The sequence below is a fragment of the Cinclus cinclus genome, chromosome 34 (genome assembly GCF_963662255.1).
Source record: "Cinclus cinclus chromosome 34, bCinCin1.1, whole genome shotgun sequence".
NCBI lineage: Eukaryota > Metazoa > Chordata > Aves > Passeriformes > Cinclidae > Cinclus > Cinclus cinclus.
The window spans coordinates 898070-911780 of NC_085079.1; the positions used below are offsets into that span (position 1 = coordinate 898070).

The window sequence follows — 13711 nt, forward strand, 5'->3', positions numbered from 1 at the left end:
GTGGGATTTGGGGGTAATTTGGGGGGTTTTGGGGCAGATTTTTGATGGATTTTGTGGGGTTTTTGAGGGGGAATTTTTCTCTGTTTTGGAGCAAAAAATTGGGGATTTTGGGTGGAATTTGTGGGATTTGGAGAATTAGAGGAAGATTTTGGGGATTTCAGATGGAATTTGGGGGGGTTTTGAAGGGGGGGCTTTGTTGATTTTTGGGGTTAAAAGCTGCAATTTTGGGGGCTATTGGGTCAAAAAAATGGGGGTTTTTGGGGTGAAAAACGGTGATTTTGGGGGAGTTTTGGTGGATTTTAGATGGAATTTGGGGGTTTTAGGGGGATTTTGAGGGGGGATTTTTATTATTATTATTATTTTGGGGTGAAAAAAATGAGGATTTTGGGGATTTTGGGGGGTTTGAGGGGGGTTTTGGGGGGAACCATGAATGACCCAAAGTGACACTCGGTGGCCCTGAGGTGACTTTGGGTGACACTGGATGACCCCGAGGTGACATTTGGTGGCCTCGGGGTGACATTGGGTGACCCTGAGTGACCCCGGGGTGGCCCTGGGTGACACTGAGGTGACACAGAGGTGACACTGAGGTGACACTGAGGTGACACTGGGAGCCCCGAGGTGACAATGGGTGACACTGAGGTGACACTGAGGTGACATTGGGAGCCCTGAGGTGGCCCTGGTGACCCCAGGGTGGCCCTGGGTGACACTGAGGTGACACTGGGAGCCCCGAGGTGACAATGGGTGACACTGAGGTGACACTGAGGTGACATTAGAAGCCCTGAGGTGACACTGAGGTGACACTGAGAGCCCTGAGGTGGCCCTGGTGACCCCAGGGTGGCCCTGGGTGACACTGAGGTGACACTGGGTGACCCTGAGTGACCCCGGGGTGACCCTGGGTGACACTGAGGTGACACTGAGGTGACACTGAGGTGACATTGGGAGCCCTGAGGTGACACAGAGGTGACACTGAGGTGACACTGGGAGCCCCGAGGTGACAATGGGTGACACTGAGGTGACACTGAGGTGACATTGGGAGCCCTGAGGTGGCCCTGGGTGACACTGAGGTGACACTGGGAGCCCCGAGGTGACAATGGGTGACACTGAGGTGACACTGAGGTGACATTGGGAGCCCTGAGGTGGCCCTGGGTGACACTGAGGTGACACTGGGAGCCCCGAGGTGACAATGGGTGACACTGAGGTGACACTGAGGTGACATTGGGAGCCCTGAGGTGGCCCTGGGTGACACTGAGGTGACACTGGGAGCCCCGAGGTGACAATGGGTGACACTGAGGTGACACTGAGGTGACATTGGGAGCCCTGAGGTGGCCCTGGGTGACACTGAGGTGACACTGGGAGCCCCGAGGTGACAATGGGTGACACTGAGGTGACACTGAGGTGACATTGGGAGCCCTGAGGTGGCCCTGGTGACCCCAGGGTGGCCCTGGGTGACACTGAAGTGACCCTGAGGTGACATTTGGCGGCCTTGGGGTGACCTTGGGTTTCCCTGAGTGACCCTGAGGTGACAATGGGTGACACTGAGGTGACACTGGGAGCCCCGAGGTGGCCCCAGGTGACACCGGTGACACTGCGGTGTCCCCAGAGCGTGTCCTGACCGCGGGCCATGACGTCAGTGACGGGGGGAGGTGACATTGGTGACACCGGTGACACTGCGGTGTCCCCAGAGCGTGTCCTGACCGCGGGCCATGACGTCAGTGACGGGGGGAGGTGACATTGGTGACACCGGTGACACTGCGGTGTCCCCAGAGCGTGTCCTGACCGCGGGCCATGACGTCAGTGACGGGGGGAGGTGACATTGGTGACACCGGTGACACTGCGGTGTCCCCAGAGCGTGTCCTGACCGCGGGCCATGACGTCAGTGACGGGGGGAGGTGACATTGGTGACACCGGTGACACTGCGGTGTCCCCAGAGCGTGTCCTGACCGCGGGCCATGACGTCAGTGACGGGGGGAGGTGACATTGGTGACACCGGTGACACTGCGGTGTCCCCAGAGCGTGTCCTGACCGCGGGCCATGACGTCAGTGACGGGGGGAGGTGACATTGGTGACACCGGTGACACTGCGGTGTCCCCAGAGCGTGTCCTGACCGCGGGCCATGACGTCAGTGACGGGGGGAGGTGACATTGGTGACACCGGTGACACTGCGGTGTCCCCAGAGCGTGTCCTGACCGCGGGCCATGACGTCAGTGACGGGGGGCTCCTGGGCTGTGTCCTGGAGATGGCCTTCGCTGGAAACTGCGGTGTCACCCTCAGCGTCCCCGCGCCGCCGCCCGGCGTCACCCGTCAGTGCCACCACCGTGTCCTCAACGTGTCCCCATCGATGTCCCCAATGTCCCCATTGATGTCCCCAGTGTCTCCAACCCCCCCCCCCCCCCCCCAGGGTCCCAAATCCCCCCAATATCCCCAAACGTCCCCTGAAGTCCCAATGTCCCCAAAGTGTCCCCAAAGTGTCCCCAATGTCCCCACTGTCCCCGATGTCCCCGATGTCCCCAATGTCCCCGATGTCCCCAATGTCCCCACTGTCCCCACTGTCCCCGCTGTCCCCCACTGTCCGCACTGTCCCCACTGTCCCCCACTGTCCGCGCTGTCCCCAATGTCCCCAGTGTCCCCAATGTCCCCAATGTCCCCCAATGTCCCCAGTGTCCCCAATGTCCCCAATGTCCCCATTGTCCCCAATGTCCCCACTGTCCCCACTGTCCCCAGTGTCCCCAGTGCTGTCCCCGCTGTCCCCGCTGTCCCCACTGTCCCCACTGTCCCCCACTGTCCGCGCTGTCCCCAATGTCCCCAGTGTCCCCAATGTCCCCAGTGTCCCCAGTGTCCCCACTGTCCCCAATGTCCCCACTGTCCCCACTGTCCCCAATGTCCCCAGTGTCCCCAGTGTCCCCAATGTCCCCATTGTCCCCAATGTCCCCGCTGTCCCCCACTGTCCGCACTGTCCCTGCTGTCCCCGCTGTCCCCACTGTCCCCGCTGTCCCCAGTGTCCCCAATGTCCCCAATGTCCCCGCTGTCCCTTGTCCCCAGCGCTGGCCCTGCTGTTTGCCGAGGAGCCGGGGCTGCTGCTCGAGGTTCCCACGGTGGCCGCTGTCCCCGTGTGCCGCCGCTATCAGGACGCCGGGGTCACCTGTGTCCCCATCGGCCACAGCGGCCCCTACGGACCCCGTGCCATGGTGAGGGGACAGCGGGGGGGTGGGGACATCGGGGGGATTGGGGACATCGGGGGGTTGGGGACATCGGGGGGGTGGGGACATCGGGGGGGTGGGGACATCGGGATATTTGGGCCATTGGGGTGGCCTTGGGGACATTGGGGACATTGAGGGATTGGGGAGGGTGGCGCAGGCGGTGGCTCTGTCCCTCGGGATGGGCGCTGGTGGCTCTGTGGCACTGTTGTCCCCATGTCCCTTGTCCTCGTTGTCTCCACGTCCCTGTGTCCTTTAATGTCCCCTGTCCCTCGGTGTCCCCACATGTCCCCCTGTCCATCCTTGTCCTCATGTCCTTCACTGTCCTCAGTGTCCCCATGATCCTGTCACCCTCTCATTGTCCCCAATGTCCCCAATCCCCAGTGTCCCCGTTCCATGCCCCGTATCCCACTGTCCCCAATGTCCCCAATGTCCCCAATGTCCCCAATGTCCCCAATGTCCCCACTGTCCCCAATGTCCCCACAGGTGACCGTGTCCGTGGGTGGCCAGGAGATGCTGGCCGAGCCCCTTGGGGACATCAGGGCCCTCTGGGAGCAGACGAGTTTCCAGCTGGAGCGGCTGCAGGCGGCGCCGGCCTGCGTGGAGCAGGAGGAGCAGGACCTGGGGACACGCTGGGGACCCGAGTACAGCGTCACCTTCGACCCCGAGCACGTGTCCCCCCTGGCCAGGAACATGGGTACGGGACACTGGGGACATGGGGACATTGGGGATAGCAATGGGGACATGGGGACAGTGATAGGGACATGGGGACAGCAATGGGGACACGGGGACAGCAATGGGGACATGGGGACATGGGGACAGCAATGGGGACACGGGGACAGCAATGGGGACATGGGGACAGCAATGGGGACAGCAATGGGGACATGGGGACAGCAATGGGGACACGGGGACAGCAATGGGGACAGCAATGGGGACATGGGGACAGCAATGGGGACATGGGGACATGGGGACAGCAATGGGGACAGCAATGGGGACATGGGGACATGGGGACAGCAATGGGGACAGCGATGGGGACAGCGATGGGGACATGGGGACAGCAATGGGGACATGGGGGCAGCAATGGGGACAGCGATGGGGACAGCAATGGGGACATGGGGACAGCAATGGGGACATGGGGACAGCAATGGGGACAGCAATGGGGACATGGGGACAGCGATGGGGACATGGGGACAGCAATGGGGACAGCAATGGGGACATGGGGACAGCAATGGGGACACGGGGACAGCAATGGGGACAGCAATGGGGACATGGGGACAGCAATGGGGACAGGGGGACATGGGGACAGTGATGGGGACATGGGGACAGCAATGGGGACATGGGGACATGGGGACAGCAATGGGGACATGGGGACAGCAATGGGGACATGGGGACAGCAATGGGGACAGGGGGACATGGGGACAGTGATGGGGACATGGGGACAGCAATGGGGACATGGGGACATGGGGACATCAATGGGGACATTGGGGACAGCAATGGGGACATGGGGACAGCAATGGGGACATGGGGACATTGATGGGGACATGGGGACATTTGGGATATGGGGACATTGGGGACATTTGGGACATCAATGGGGACACTGGGGACACTTGGGAATGTTGGGACATCGATGGGGACATCGATGGGGACATTGGGACAACAGTGAGGACTTTGGGAACATGGGTGACATTCGGGGGATTGGGGACATTTGGGGACATTGGGGACATTTGGAATTTTTGGGGGGCTTTGGGTTTGTTTTTTTTTTTTTTTTTTTGGGATTTTGAGGCAGTTTTGGGGTTTTTTTTGGGGGGGGTTTTGGGCGATTTTTGAGGGATTTTAATTTTTTTTTTTTTTGTGTGTGTGGGATTTTCTGTGAGAGCTTTTGAGGGATTTTTGTGGGATTTTGGGGTCATTTCTTTGGTTTCTAGGTTTGGGTTGTTTTTTTTTTTTTGTGTGTTTCTAGGATTTTTGTGGGATTTTTGGGATTTTTCTGGGATTTCCTTTTTGGATTTTCTGGGGGTTTCAGGGCATTTCGTGGGGATTTATTTTTTTTTGGTGGGATTTTTGTGGGGGTTTTTGGGTTGTTTGTAGGAATTCTTGTGGGATTTTTGAGGTTTTCCTGAATTTTGTTTTTTTTTTTTTTTCTGGATTTTGGGGGCATTTTATGGGGATTTTTGGTGGGATTTTTGTTGAGATTTTTTTTTTTTTTTAAATGGGATTTTGGGGTTGTTTCTGGGATTTTTTCCTGTGATTTTTGGAGGGATTTTTGTGGTTTTTTTCAGAGGTTTTTTTTTTTTTTTTTTTTTTTTTTTTAGGTTTTCGAGGTTTTTGGGGAAATTTTGTGGGTTTTTCTGGGATTTGGGGGATTTATATGGTATTGGTGAAAGTTTTGGGTTTGGGGGGATTTTGGCAGGGATTTTGTGGGATTTTTTGGGGTTATTTGGGGTCTGGGGGATTTTTTGGGGGTCCCGATGCCGATTTTTGGGGTCCCCCAAAATGGCTGGAAATGTCTGGGTGGGATTTTGGGGTTTCTGTGGGATTTTAATGGGATTTTAATGGGATTTTAATGGGATTTTGGGCCGTTTTTTGCCATATTTGTGGGGTTTTTGGGTTATTTGGGGTCTGGGGGATTTTTGGGGGTCCCGATGCCGATTTTTGGGGTCCCCCAAAATAGCTGGAAATGTCTGGGTGGGATTTTGGGGTTTCTGTGGGATTTTAATGGGATTTTAATGGGATTTTGGGCCGTTTTTTGCCATATTTGTGGGGTTTTTGGGTTATTTGGGGTCTGGGGGATTTTGGGGGGTTTTTGGGGGTCCCGATGCCGATTTTTGGGGTCCCCCAGAGCTGCCGGGGCCTCGCGTGGTCGTGCTGAGGGAGGAGGGGAGCAACGGAGACCGGGAGATGGCCGCGGCCTTCGCCATGGCCGGCTTCCAGGTGAGACCCAAAAATGCCAAAAATTTTTCCCCAAAAAACAACCCCAGGACCCTAAAAACACCCCTGGGACCCCATAACAGCCAGATCCGACCCCAAAACTGCTCTGGGACCCCCAAAAGTGAAAAAAAAAAATTACCGTGGGATGCCAAAATACCTAAAAAATGATCCCAAAACAGCCCCCGGGACCCCAAAATAACCAAAACTGACCCTAAAAAACACTCCGGGAACCCCCAAAAATACTCCAGGACCCCAAAACTGCTAAAAAATTACCCCAAAACAACCCCGGAACCCCAAAAACACCCCCGGGAACCCAAAGCACCCAAAAATTACCCCAAAAACAACCTTGGGGTCCCAAAAAAAAAAAACCAAACACCCTTGGGATCCCAAAATCACTCCTGGGATCCCAAAACCTCCCCCAGGACCCTAAAAACACCCACCAGGACCCCCAAAACTGCCAAAAATGACCCCAAAACCAACCCTGGGACTCCCAAAAACACCCCTGGGAACCCAAACCCCTCCCCCAGGACCCCAAATCATCCAAAAATTACCCCAAAACCTCCCCCAGGACCCTAAAAACAACCCCCAGGACCCCCAAAACTGCCAAAAATGACCCCAAAACCAACCCTGGGACCACTCCCTCTCCCCACCCCACAAAAAAAAAAAAAAAAAAAAAAAAAAAAAAAAAAAAAAAGCCAAAAAAAAAAAAAAACCCCAAACAAACAAACAAAAAAAAACTTTTTGGGATAATTTTTTTGGGGGACAACTCAGGTTTGGGTTTTTTTTTTTTGGGGGGGGGGGGCGTTCCCAGGTTTGGGATGTGACCACCCAGGACCTGTGCTCGGGTTCTGCTTCCCTGGACGGGTTCAGGGGTCTCGTCTTCGTGGGGGGCTTCAGCTACGCCGACGTCCTGGGCTCTGCTAAAGGTGAGGATTTGGGGCTTTTCACCCCAAAAGAGGATCCCAAAAAAAAACCCCAAAATCAGAAAATCCCGAATTACGTAAAAAAGGGAAAAATCCCACAAAAATCCAAAAAAATTTCCCCCTCAACGGGAGGTTTTGGGGTCGGGCTGCGCCGACATCCTGGGCTCTGCTAAAGGTGAGGATTTGGGGCTTTTCACCCCAAAAGAGGATCCCAAAAAAAAAACCAAAATCAGAAAATCCCGAATTACGTAAAAAAGGGAAAAATCCCACAAAAATCCAAAAAAATTCCCCCCCTCAACGGGAGGTTTTGGGGTCGGGCTGCGCCGACGTCCTGGGCTCTGTTAAAAGGGGAGGATTTGGGGCTTTTCACCCCAAAAGAGGATCCCAAAAAAAAAACCAAAATCAGAAAATCCCGAATTACGTAAAAAAGGGGAGAAAAAAAATCCCACAAAAATCCCAAAAAATTCCCCCCCCTTCAACGGGAGGTTTTGGGGTCGGGCTGCGCCGACGTCCTGGGCTCTGCTAAAGGTGAGGATTTGGGGCTTTTCACCCCAAAAGAGGATCCCAAAAAAACCCCAAAATCAGAAAATCCCGAATTACGTAAAAAAGGGAAAAATCCCACAAGAATCCCAAAAAAATTCCCCCCTCAACGGGAGGTTTTGGGGTCGGGCTGCGCCGACGTCCTGGGCTCTGTTAAAAGGGGAGGATTTGGGGTGAAAAGCCCCAAAAAATGACCCCAAAAAAAACCCCAAAATCGAAAAATCGCGAATTACGTAAAAATGGGGAGAAAAAAAATCCCACAAAAACCCCACAAGAAATCCCATCCATGGAGGGTTTTGGGGTTGGGCTGCGATGACGTCCTGGGCTCTGTTAAAAGGGGAGGATTTGGGGTGAAAAGCCCCAAAAAAGGATCCCAAAAAAAACCCCAAAATCAGAAAATCCCGAATTACGTAAAAAAGGGGAGAAAAAAAATCCCACAAGAATCCCAAAAAAATTTCCCCCCTCAACGGGAGGTTTTGGGGTCGGGCTGCGCCGACGTCCTGGGCTCTGTTAAAAGGGGAGGATTTGGGGTGAAAAGCCCCAAAAAATGACCCCAAAAAAAACCCCAAAATCGAAAAATCGCGAATTACGTAAAAATGGGGAGAAAAAAAATCCCACAAAAACCCCACAAGAAATCCCATCCATGGAGGGTTTTGGGGTTGGGCTGCGATGACGTCCTGGGCTCTGTTAAAAGGGGAGGATTTGGGGCTTTTCACCCCAAAAGAGGATCCCAAAAAAAACCCCAAAATCAGAAAATCCCGAATTACGTAAAAAAGGGAAAAATCCCACAAAAATCCAAAAAAATTTCCCCCTCAATGGGAGGTTTTGGGGTCGGGCTGCGCCGACGTCCTGGGCTCTGTTAAAAGGGGAGGATTTGGGGTGAAAAGCCCCAAAAAAGGATCCCAAAAAAAACCCCAAAATCGAAAAATCGCGAATTACGTAAAAATGGGGAAAATCCCACAAAAATCCCAAAAAATTCCCCCCCTCAACGGGAGGTTTTGGGGTCGGGCTGCGCCGACGTCCCTGTCCCCAGGATGTGGCCGGGACTTTTCCCCATTTCCCGTTCCCCGCAGGCTGGGCCGCCTCCGTCCGCTTCAACCCCAAAGTCCGAGCGGTCCTGGAGCGATTCCGGACACGGCCGGACACCTTCAGCCTGGGAGTGTGCAACGGCTGCCAGCTGATGGCGCTGCTGGGCTGGGTGGGGCCCCTGCCGCCAGGTGAGTGTCACCTGTGTGAGTCACACCTGTGTGTGTCGCACCTGTGTGAGTCACCTGTGTGTGTCTCACCTGTGTGAGTCACACCTGTGTGTGTCTCACCTGTGTGTGTGTCACCTGTGTGTGTCACCTGTGTGTGTCACACCTGTGTGTGTCACACCTGTGTGAGTCACCTGTGTGAGTCACACCTGTGTGTGTCGCACCTGTGTGTGTCTCACCTGTGTGTGTCACCTGTGTGAGTCACACCTGTGTGTGTCACCTGTGTGAGTCACACCTGTGTGTGTCTCACCTGTGTGTGTCTCACCTGTGTGTGTCGCACCTGTGTGTGTGTCACCTGTGTGAGTCACACCTGTGTGTGTGTCACCTGTGTGAGTCACACCTGTGTGTGTCACACCTGTGTGTGTCTCACCTGTGTGTGTGTCACCTGTGTGAGTCACACCTGTGTGTGTCGCACCTGTGTGTGTCACCTGTGTGTGTCACCTGTGTGTGTGAGTCACCTGTGTGTGTCACCTCTGTGTATCGCTGTGTGTGTCACCTCTGTGTCACCTTGGTCACCTGTGTGTCACCTGAGGTGTCCCCAAGGTGTCCCCTTCTGGCTGTCCCCTCCCCCTGGTGATGCCCTGGTGACAATCTGGTGCCCCTGGTGTCACACACCGGTGACCCTGAGGTGACACTGAGGTGACACTGAGGTGACACTGAGGTGACACTGAGGTGACACCGGTGACACTGAGGTGACACCGGTGACACTGAGGTGACACTGAGGTGACACTCAGGTGACACTCAGGTGACACTCAGGTGACACTGGTGACACTGAGGTGACTCTGGTGACACTGAGGTGGCACTCAGGTGACACTGAGGTGACACTGGTGACACTGAGGTGACACTCAGGTGACACTCAGGTGACACTCAGGTGACATTCCCATGTGGCAGGCTCTGGATGTCCTTGGGCGTCCCCGGATTGTCCCTAAAAGCGTCCCTAAAGCGCCCCCACCTTTGTCCCTTTGGGGTTTCCCTTTCGGGGCCGTCCCGGGGGTGTCGCGGGGGTGTCCCCTCCCCCGGTGACACCCCGGTGACGTCCCGGTGACCCCCGGTGACCCCCCGGTGACACCCCTGGTGACCCCCGGTGACACCCCAGTGACCCCCCGGTGACATCCCGGTGACCCCCCAGTGACACCCCGGTGACACCCCGGTGACAATTCCCGGTGACACCCCCGGTGACCCCCCGGTGACCCCCCGGTGACCCCCCGGTGACCCCCCGGTGACAATTCCCGGTGACCCCCGGTGACCCCCCGGTGACCCCCGGTGACCCCCCGGTGACCCCCCGGTGACCCCCCGGTGACAATTCCCGGTGACCCCCCGGTGACCCCCCGGTGACCCCCCGGTGACCCCCTGGTGACCCCCCGGTGACCCCCCGGTGACCCCCGGTGACACCCCGGTGACCCCCGGTGACCCCCCGGTGACACCCCGGTGACCCCCGGTGACCCCCGGTGACACCCCCAGTGACCCCCGGTGACCCCCCGGTGACCCCCCGGTGACAATTCCCGGTGACCCCCCGGTGACCCCCGGTGACCCCCCGGTGACAATTCCCCTGCGCAGGCGACGGCTCCGCGGGCCCGGCCGGGGCGGTGGCGCTGGAGCGGAACCTCTCGGGGCGCTTCGAGTCGCGATTCGTGACCGTGAGGGTGGAACCGGGCCCGGCCGTGCTGCTGAGGGGGATGGAGGGAGCGCGGCTGGGAGTGTGGGTGGCGCACGGGGAAGGTACTGGGAGCACTGGTTTGTACTGGGAGGGACTGGGAATGAGGGATACTGGTGATACTGGGAGCGCTGGTTTGTACTGGGAGAGCTGGGGAATGAGGGATACTGGTGATACTGGGAGCACTGGGGGATGGAGGGAGCGCGGCTGGGAGTGTGGGTGGCGCACGGGGAAGGTACTGGGAGCACTGGTTTGTACTGGGAGGGACTGGGAATGAGGGATACTGGTGATACTGGGAGCGCTGGTTTGTACTGGGAGAGCTGGGGAATGAGGGATACTGGTGATACTGGGAGCACTGGGGGATGGAGGGAGCGCGGCTGGGAGTGTGGGTGGCGCACGGGGAAGGTACTGGGAGCACTGGTTTGTACTGGGAGGGACTGGGAATGAGGGATACTGGTGATACTGGGAGCGCTGGTTTGTACTGGGAGAGCTGGGGAATGAGGGATACTGGTGATACTGGGAGCACTGGGGGATGGAGGGAGCGCGGCTGGGAGTGTGGGTGGCGCACGGGGAAGGTACTGGGAGCACTGGTTTGTACTGGGAGGGACTGGGAATGAGGGATACTGGTGATACTGGGAGCACTGGGGGATGGAGGGAGCGCGGCTGGGAGTGTGGGTGGCGCACGGGGAAGGTACTGGGAGCACTGGTTTGTACTGGGAGGGACTGGGAGAGCTAGGGAACGAGGGATATTGGTGGTAGTGGGAGCACTGGTTTATACTGGGAAGGACTGGGAAGGACTGGGAGGTGATACTGGGAGGGACATGGCGGGGACTGGGAGGAACTGGGCTAGAACCAAGTCTCAAACTGGTTTGTAACTCCGGTTTAACTTGTCCCTAAATGATTTGTAACTGGTTTAACTGGTCCCTAACTGATTTAACTGATCTCTAACTGGTTTAACTGGTTTAACCAGTCCCTAACTGGTCTCTAACTGGTTTAACCGGTCCCTAACTAGTACCTAACTGTTTCTAACTGGTTTCAGAGCTCCCTAACTGGTGTCTAACTGGTCTAAGTGGTCCCTAACTGGTCTCTACCTGGTTTAACTGGTTTAACCAGTCTCTAGCTGGTCTCTAACTGGTCTCTAACAGGTTTTACCAGTCTCTAACTGGTCTCTAACTGGTTTAACTGGTTTACTCAGTCTCTAACTGGTTTCCCAGGCCGGTTCCAGTTCCGTCCCCCCCAGTCCAGTCCGGCTTGGTTTAACTGGTTTAACTGGTTTAACTAAGTGGTTTAACTGGTTTAACCGGTTTACTCAGTCCCTCACTGGTCTCTAACTGGTTTCCCAGGCCGGTTCCAGTTCCATCCAGTCCGGCTTGGTTTAACTGGTTTAACTGGTTTAACTGGTTTAACTAAGTGGTTTAACTGGTTTAACCGGTTTACTCAGTCCCTCACTGGTCTCTAACTGGTTTCCCAGGCCGGTTCCAGTTCCGTCCCCCGTCGCTGCTGTCCCGCAGCGTCCAGTCCGGCCTGGCCGCGCTGCGCTACGTCGATGACCGCGGGGTCCCCACCGAGCGCTACCCCCTGAACCCCAACGGCTCCGGCCAGGGCGTGGCCGCGCTCGTGTCCCCCTGCGGCCGGCACCTGGCGGCCATGCCGCACCCCGAGCGGTCAGTGCGCGCCTGGCAGTGCCCCTGGGCCGGCCGGAGCGCGGCCGCGGGCGGCCGGAGCAAGGCCGGGTACGGACCCTGGCTGAGAATGTTCCAGAACGCCATGGAGTGGTGTCTGCAGTGGCCGGAGGGGGAGAAGTGACCGCTGAGTGACCAATGAGTGACCAGCACGTGGACACCCCCTCTGTGACACTGACTGCTGAGTGACCAATGAGTGACCAATGAGTGACCAATGAGTGACCGCTGAGTGACCAATGAGTGACCAGCACGTGGACACCCCCTCTGTGACACTGACTGCTGAGTGATCAATGAGTGACCAATGAGTGACCAATGAGTGACCAATGAGTGACCAGCACGTGGACACCCCCTCTGTGACACTGACTGCTGAGTGACCAATGAGTGACCAATGAGTGACCAATGAGTGACCAATGAGTGACCAGCACGTGGACACCCCCTCTGTGACACTGACTGCTGAGTGATCAATGAGTGACCAATGAGTGACCAATGAGTGACCAACCCATGGACACCCCCTCTGTGACACTGACCACTGAGTGACCAATGAGTGACCAATGAGTGACCAATGAGTGACCACTGAGTGACCAATGAGTGACCAATGAGTGACCAGCACGTGGACACCCCCTCTGTGACACTGACTGCTGAGTGACCAATGAATGACCAATGAGTGACCGCTGAGTGACCAATGAGTGACCAGCACGTGGACACCCCCTCTGTGACACTGACTGCTGAGTGATCAATGAGTGACCAATGAGTGACCAATGAGTGACCAATGAGTGACCAACCCATGGACACCCCCTCTGTGACACTGACCACTGAGTGACCAATGAGTGACCAATGAGTGACCACTGAGTGACCACTGACCACTGAGTGACCAATGAGTGACCACTGAGTGACCACTGACCACTGAGTGACCACCCCAGGAATGCTCCGGGACCCCCCAGTGGTGACCGCAGGGGACACTGACCCCTCCCTGGGGACACTGAGTGACCACTGAGTGACCACCCCCATGACCAGCTGACCACCCACAAGCCCCAGTGACCAACTGACCACCCCAGGGGTGGGCAGGGCCTGTAATTATTAATAAAGTGCTCTTAATTAATTGATTAATTGATGACTAATGACTGATTAATGAATGATGTCATTGGGGGTGGGGGGCCCCACTGGGGCTGCCCCTCCCCCACCCCTCCCAGTGCTCCCAGTAACCCCCAGTGACCCATCCCAGTGCTCCCAGTAACACCCACAGTTCCTCTCAGTGACCCCCAGTGCTCCCAGTGATCCCAGATCCCTCCCAGTCCATCCCAGTCCCTCCCAGTCCATCCCAGTCCCTCCCAGTTCCCTCCCAGTCTCCCCCAGTCCATCCCAGTCCCTCCCAGTGTCCCCAGTCTCCGCTGGCAGTGCCTGACCAAGAGCCTGGAGTGGCTGCGGTGCCTCCTGCTGGAGGCAGCAGGGGAGCAGGAGGGGACATGTCTTGACTATCGCGATAGGGGCTGGGATATCGCGATAGGGGCCGGGATATCGCGATAGGGGCCGGGATATC

At 56.6% G+C, this 13711-nt stretch overlaps 1 protein-coding gene across 1 annotated transcript in view; it reads left to right on the forward strand.

Moving 5' to 3' along the window:
* The window catches only part of PFAS (phosphoribosylformylglycinamidine synthase), a 47906-nt gene extending 34667 nt beyond the window's left edge, over positions 1–13239 (forward strand). The window contains exons 20-27 of the mRNA XM_062512171.1: positions 2175–2300; positions 3040–3185; positions 3681–3891; positions 6034–6125; positions 6934–7048; positions 8659–8808; positions 10396–10557; positions 11964–13239. Coding sequence (XP_062368155.1) covers positions 2175–2300; positions 3040–3185; positions 3681–3891; positions 6034–6125; positions 6934–7048; positions 8659–8808; positions 10396–10557; positions 11964–12298 — 1337 coding nt within the window. The 3' untranslated portion in view covers positions 12299–13239. The remainder of the gene's footprint in view (positions 1–2174; positions 2301–3039; positions 3186–3680; positions 3892–6033; positions 6126–6933; positions 7049–8658; positions 8809–10395; positions 10558–11963) is intronic.
* The last annotated feature ends 472 nt before the right edge of the window (positions 13240–13711 follow it).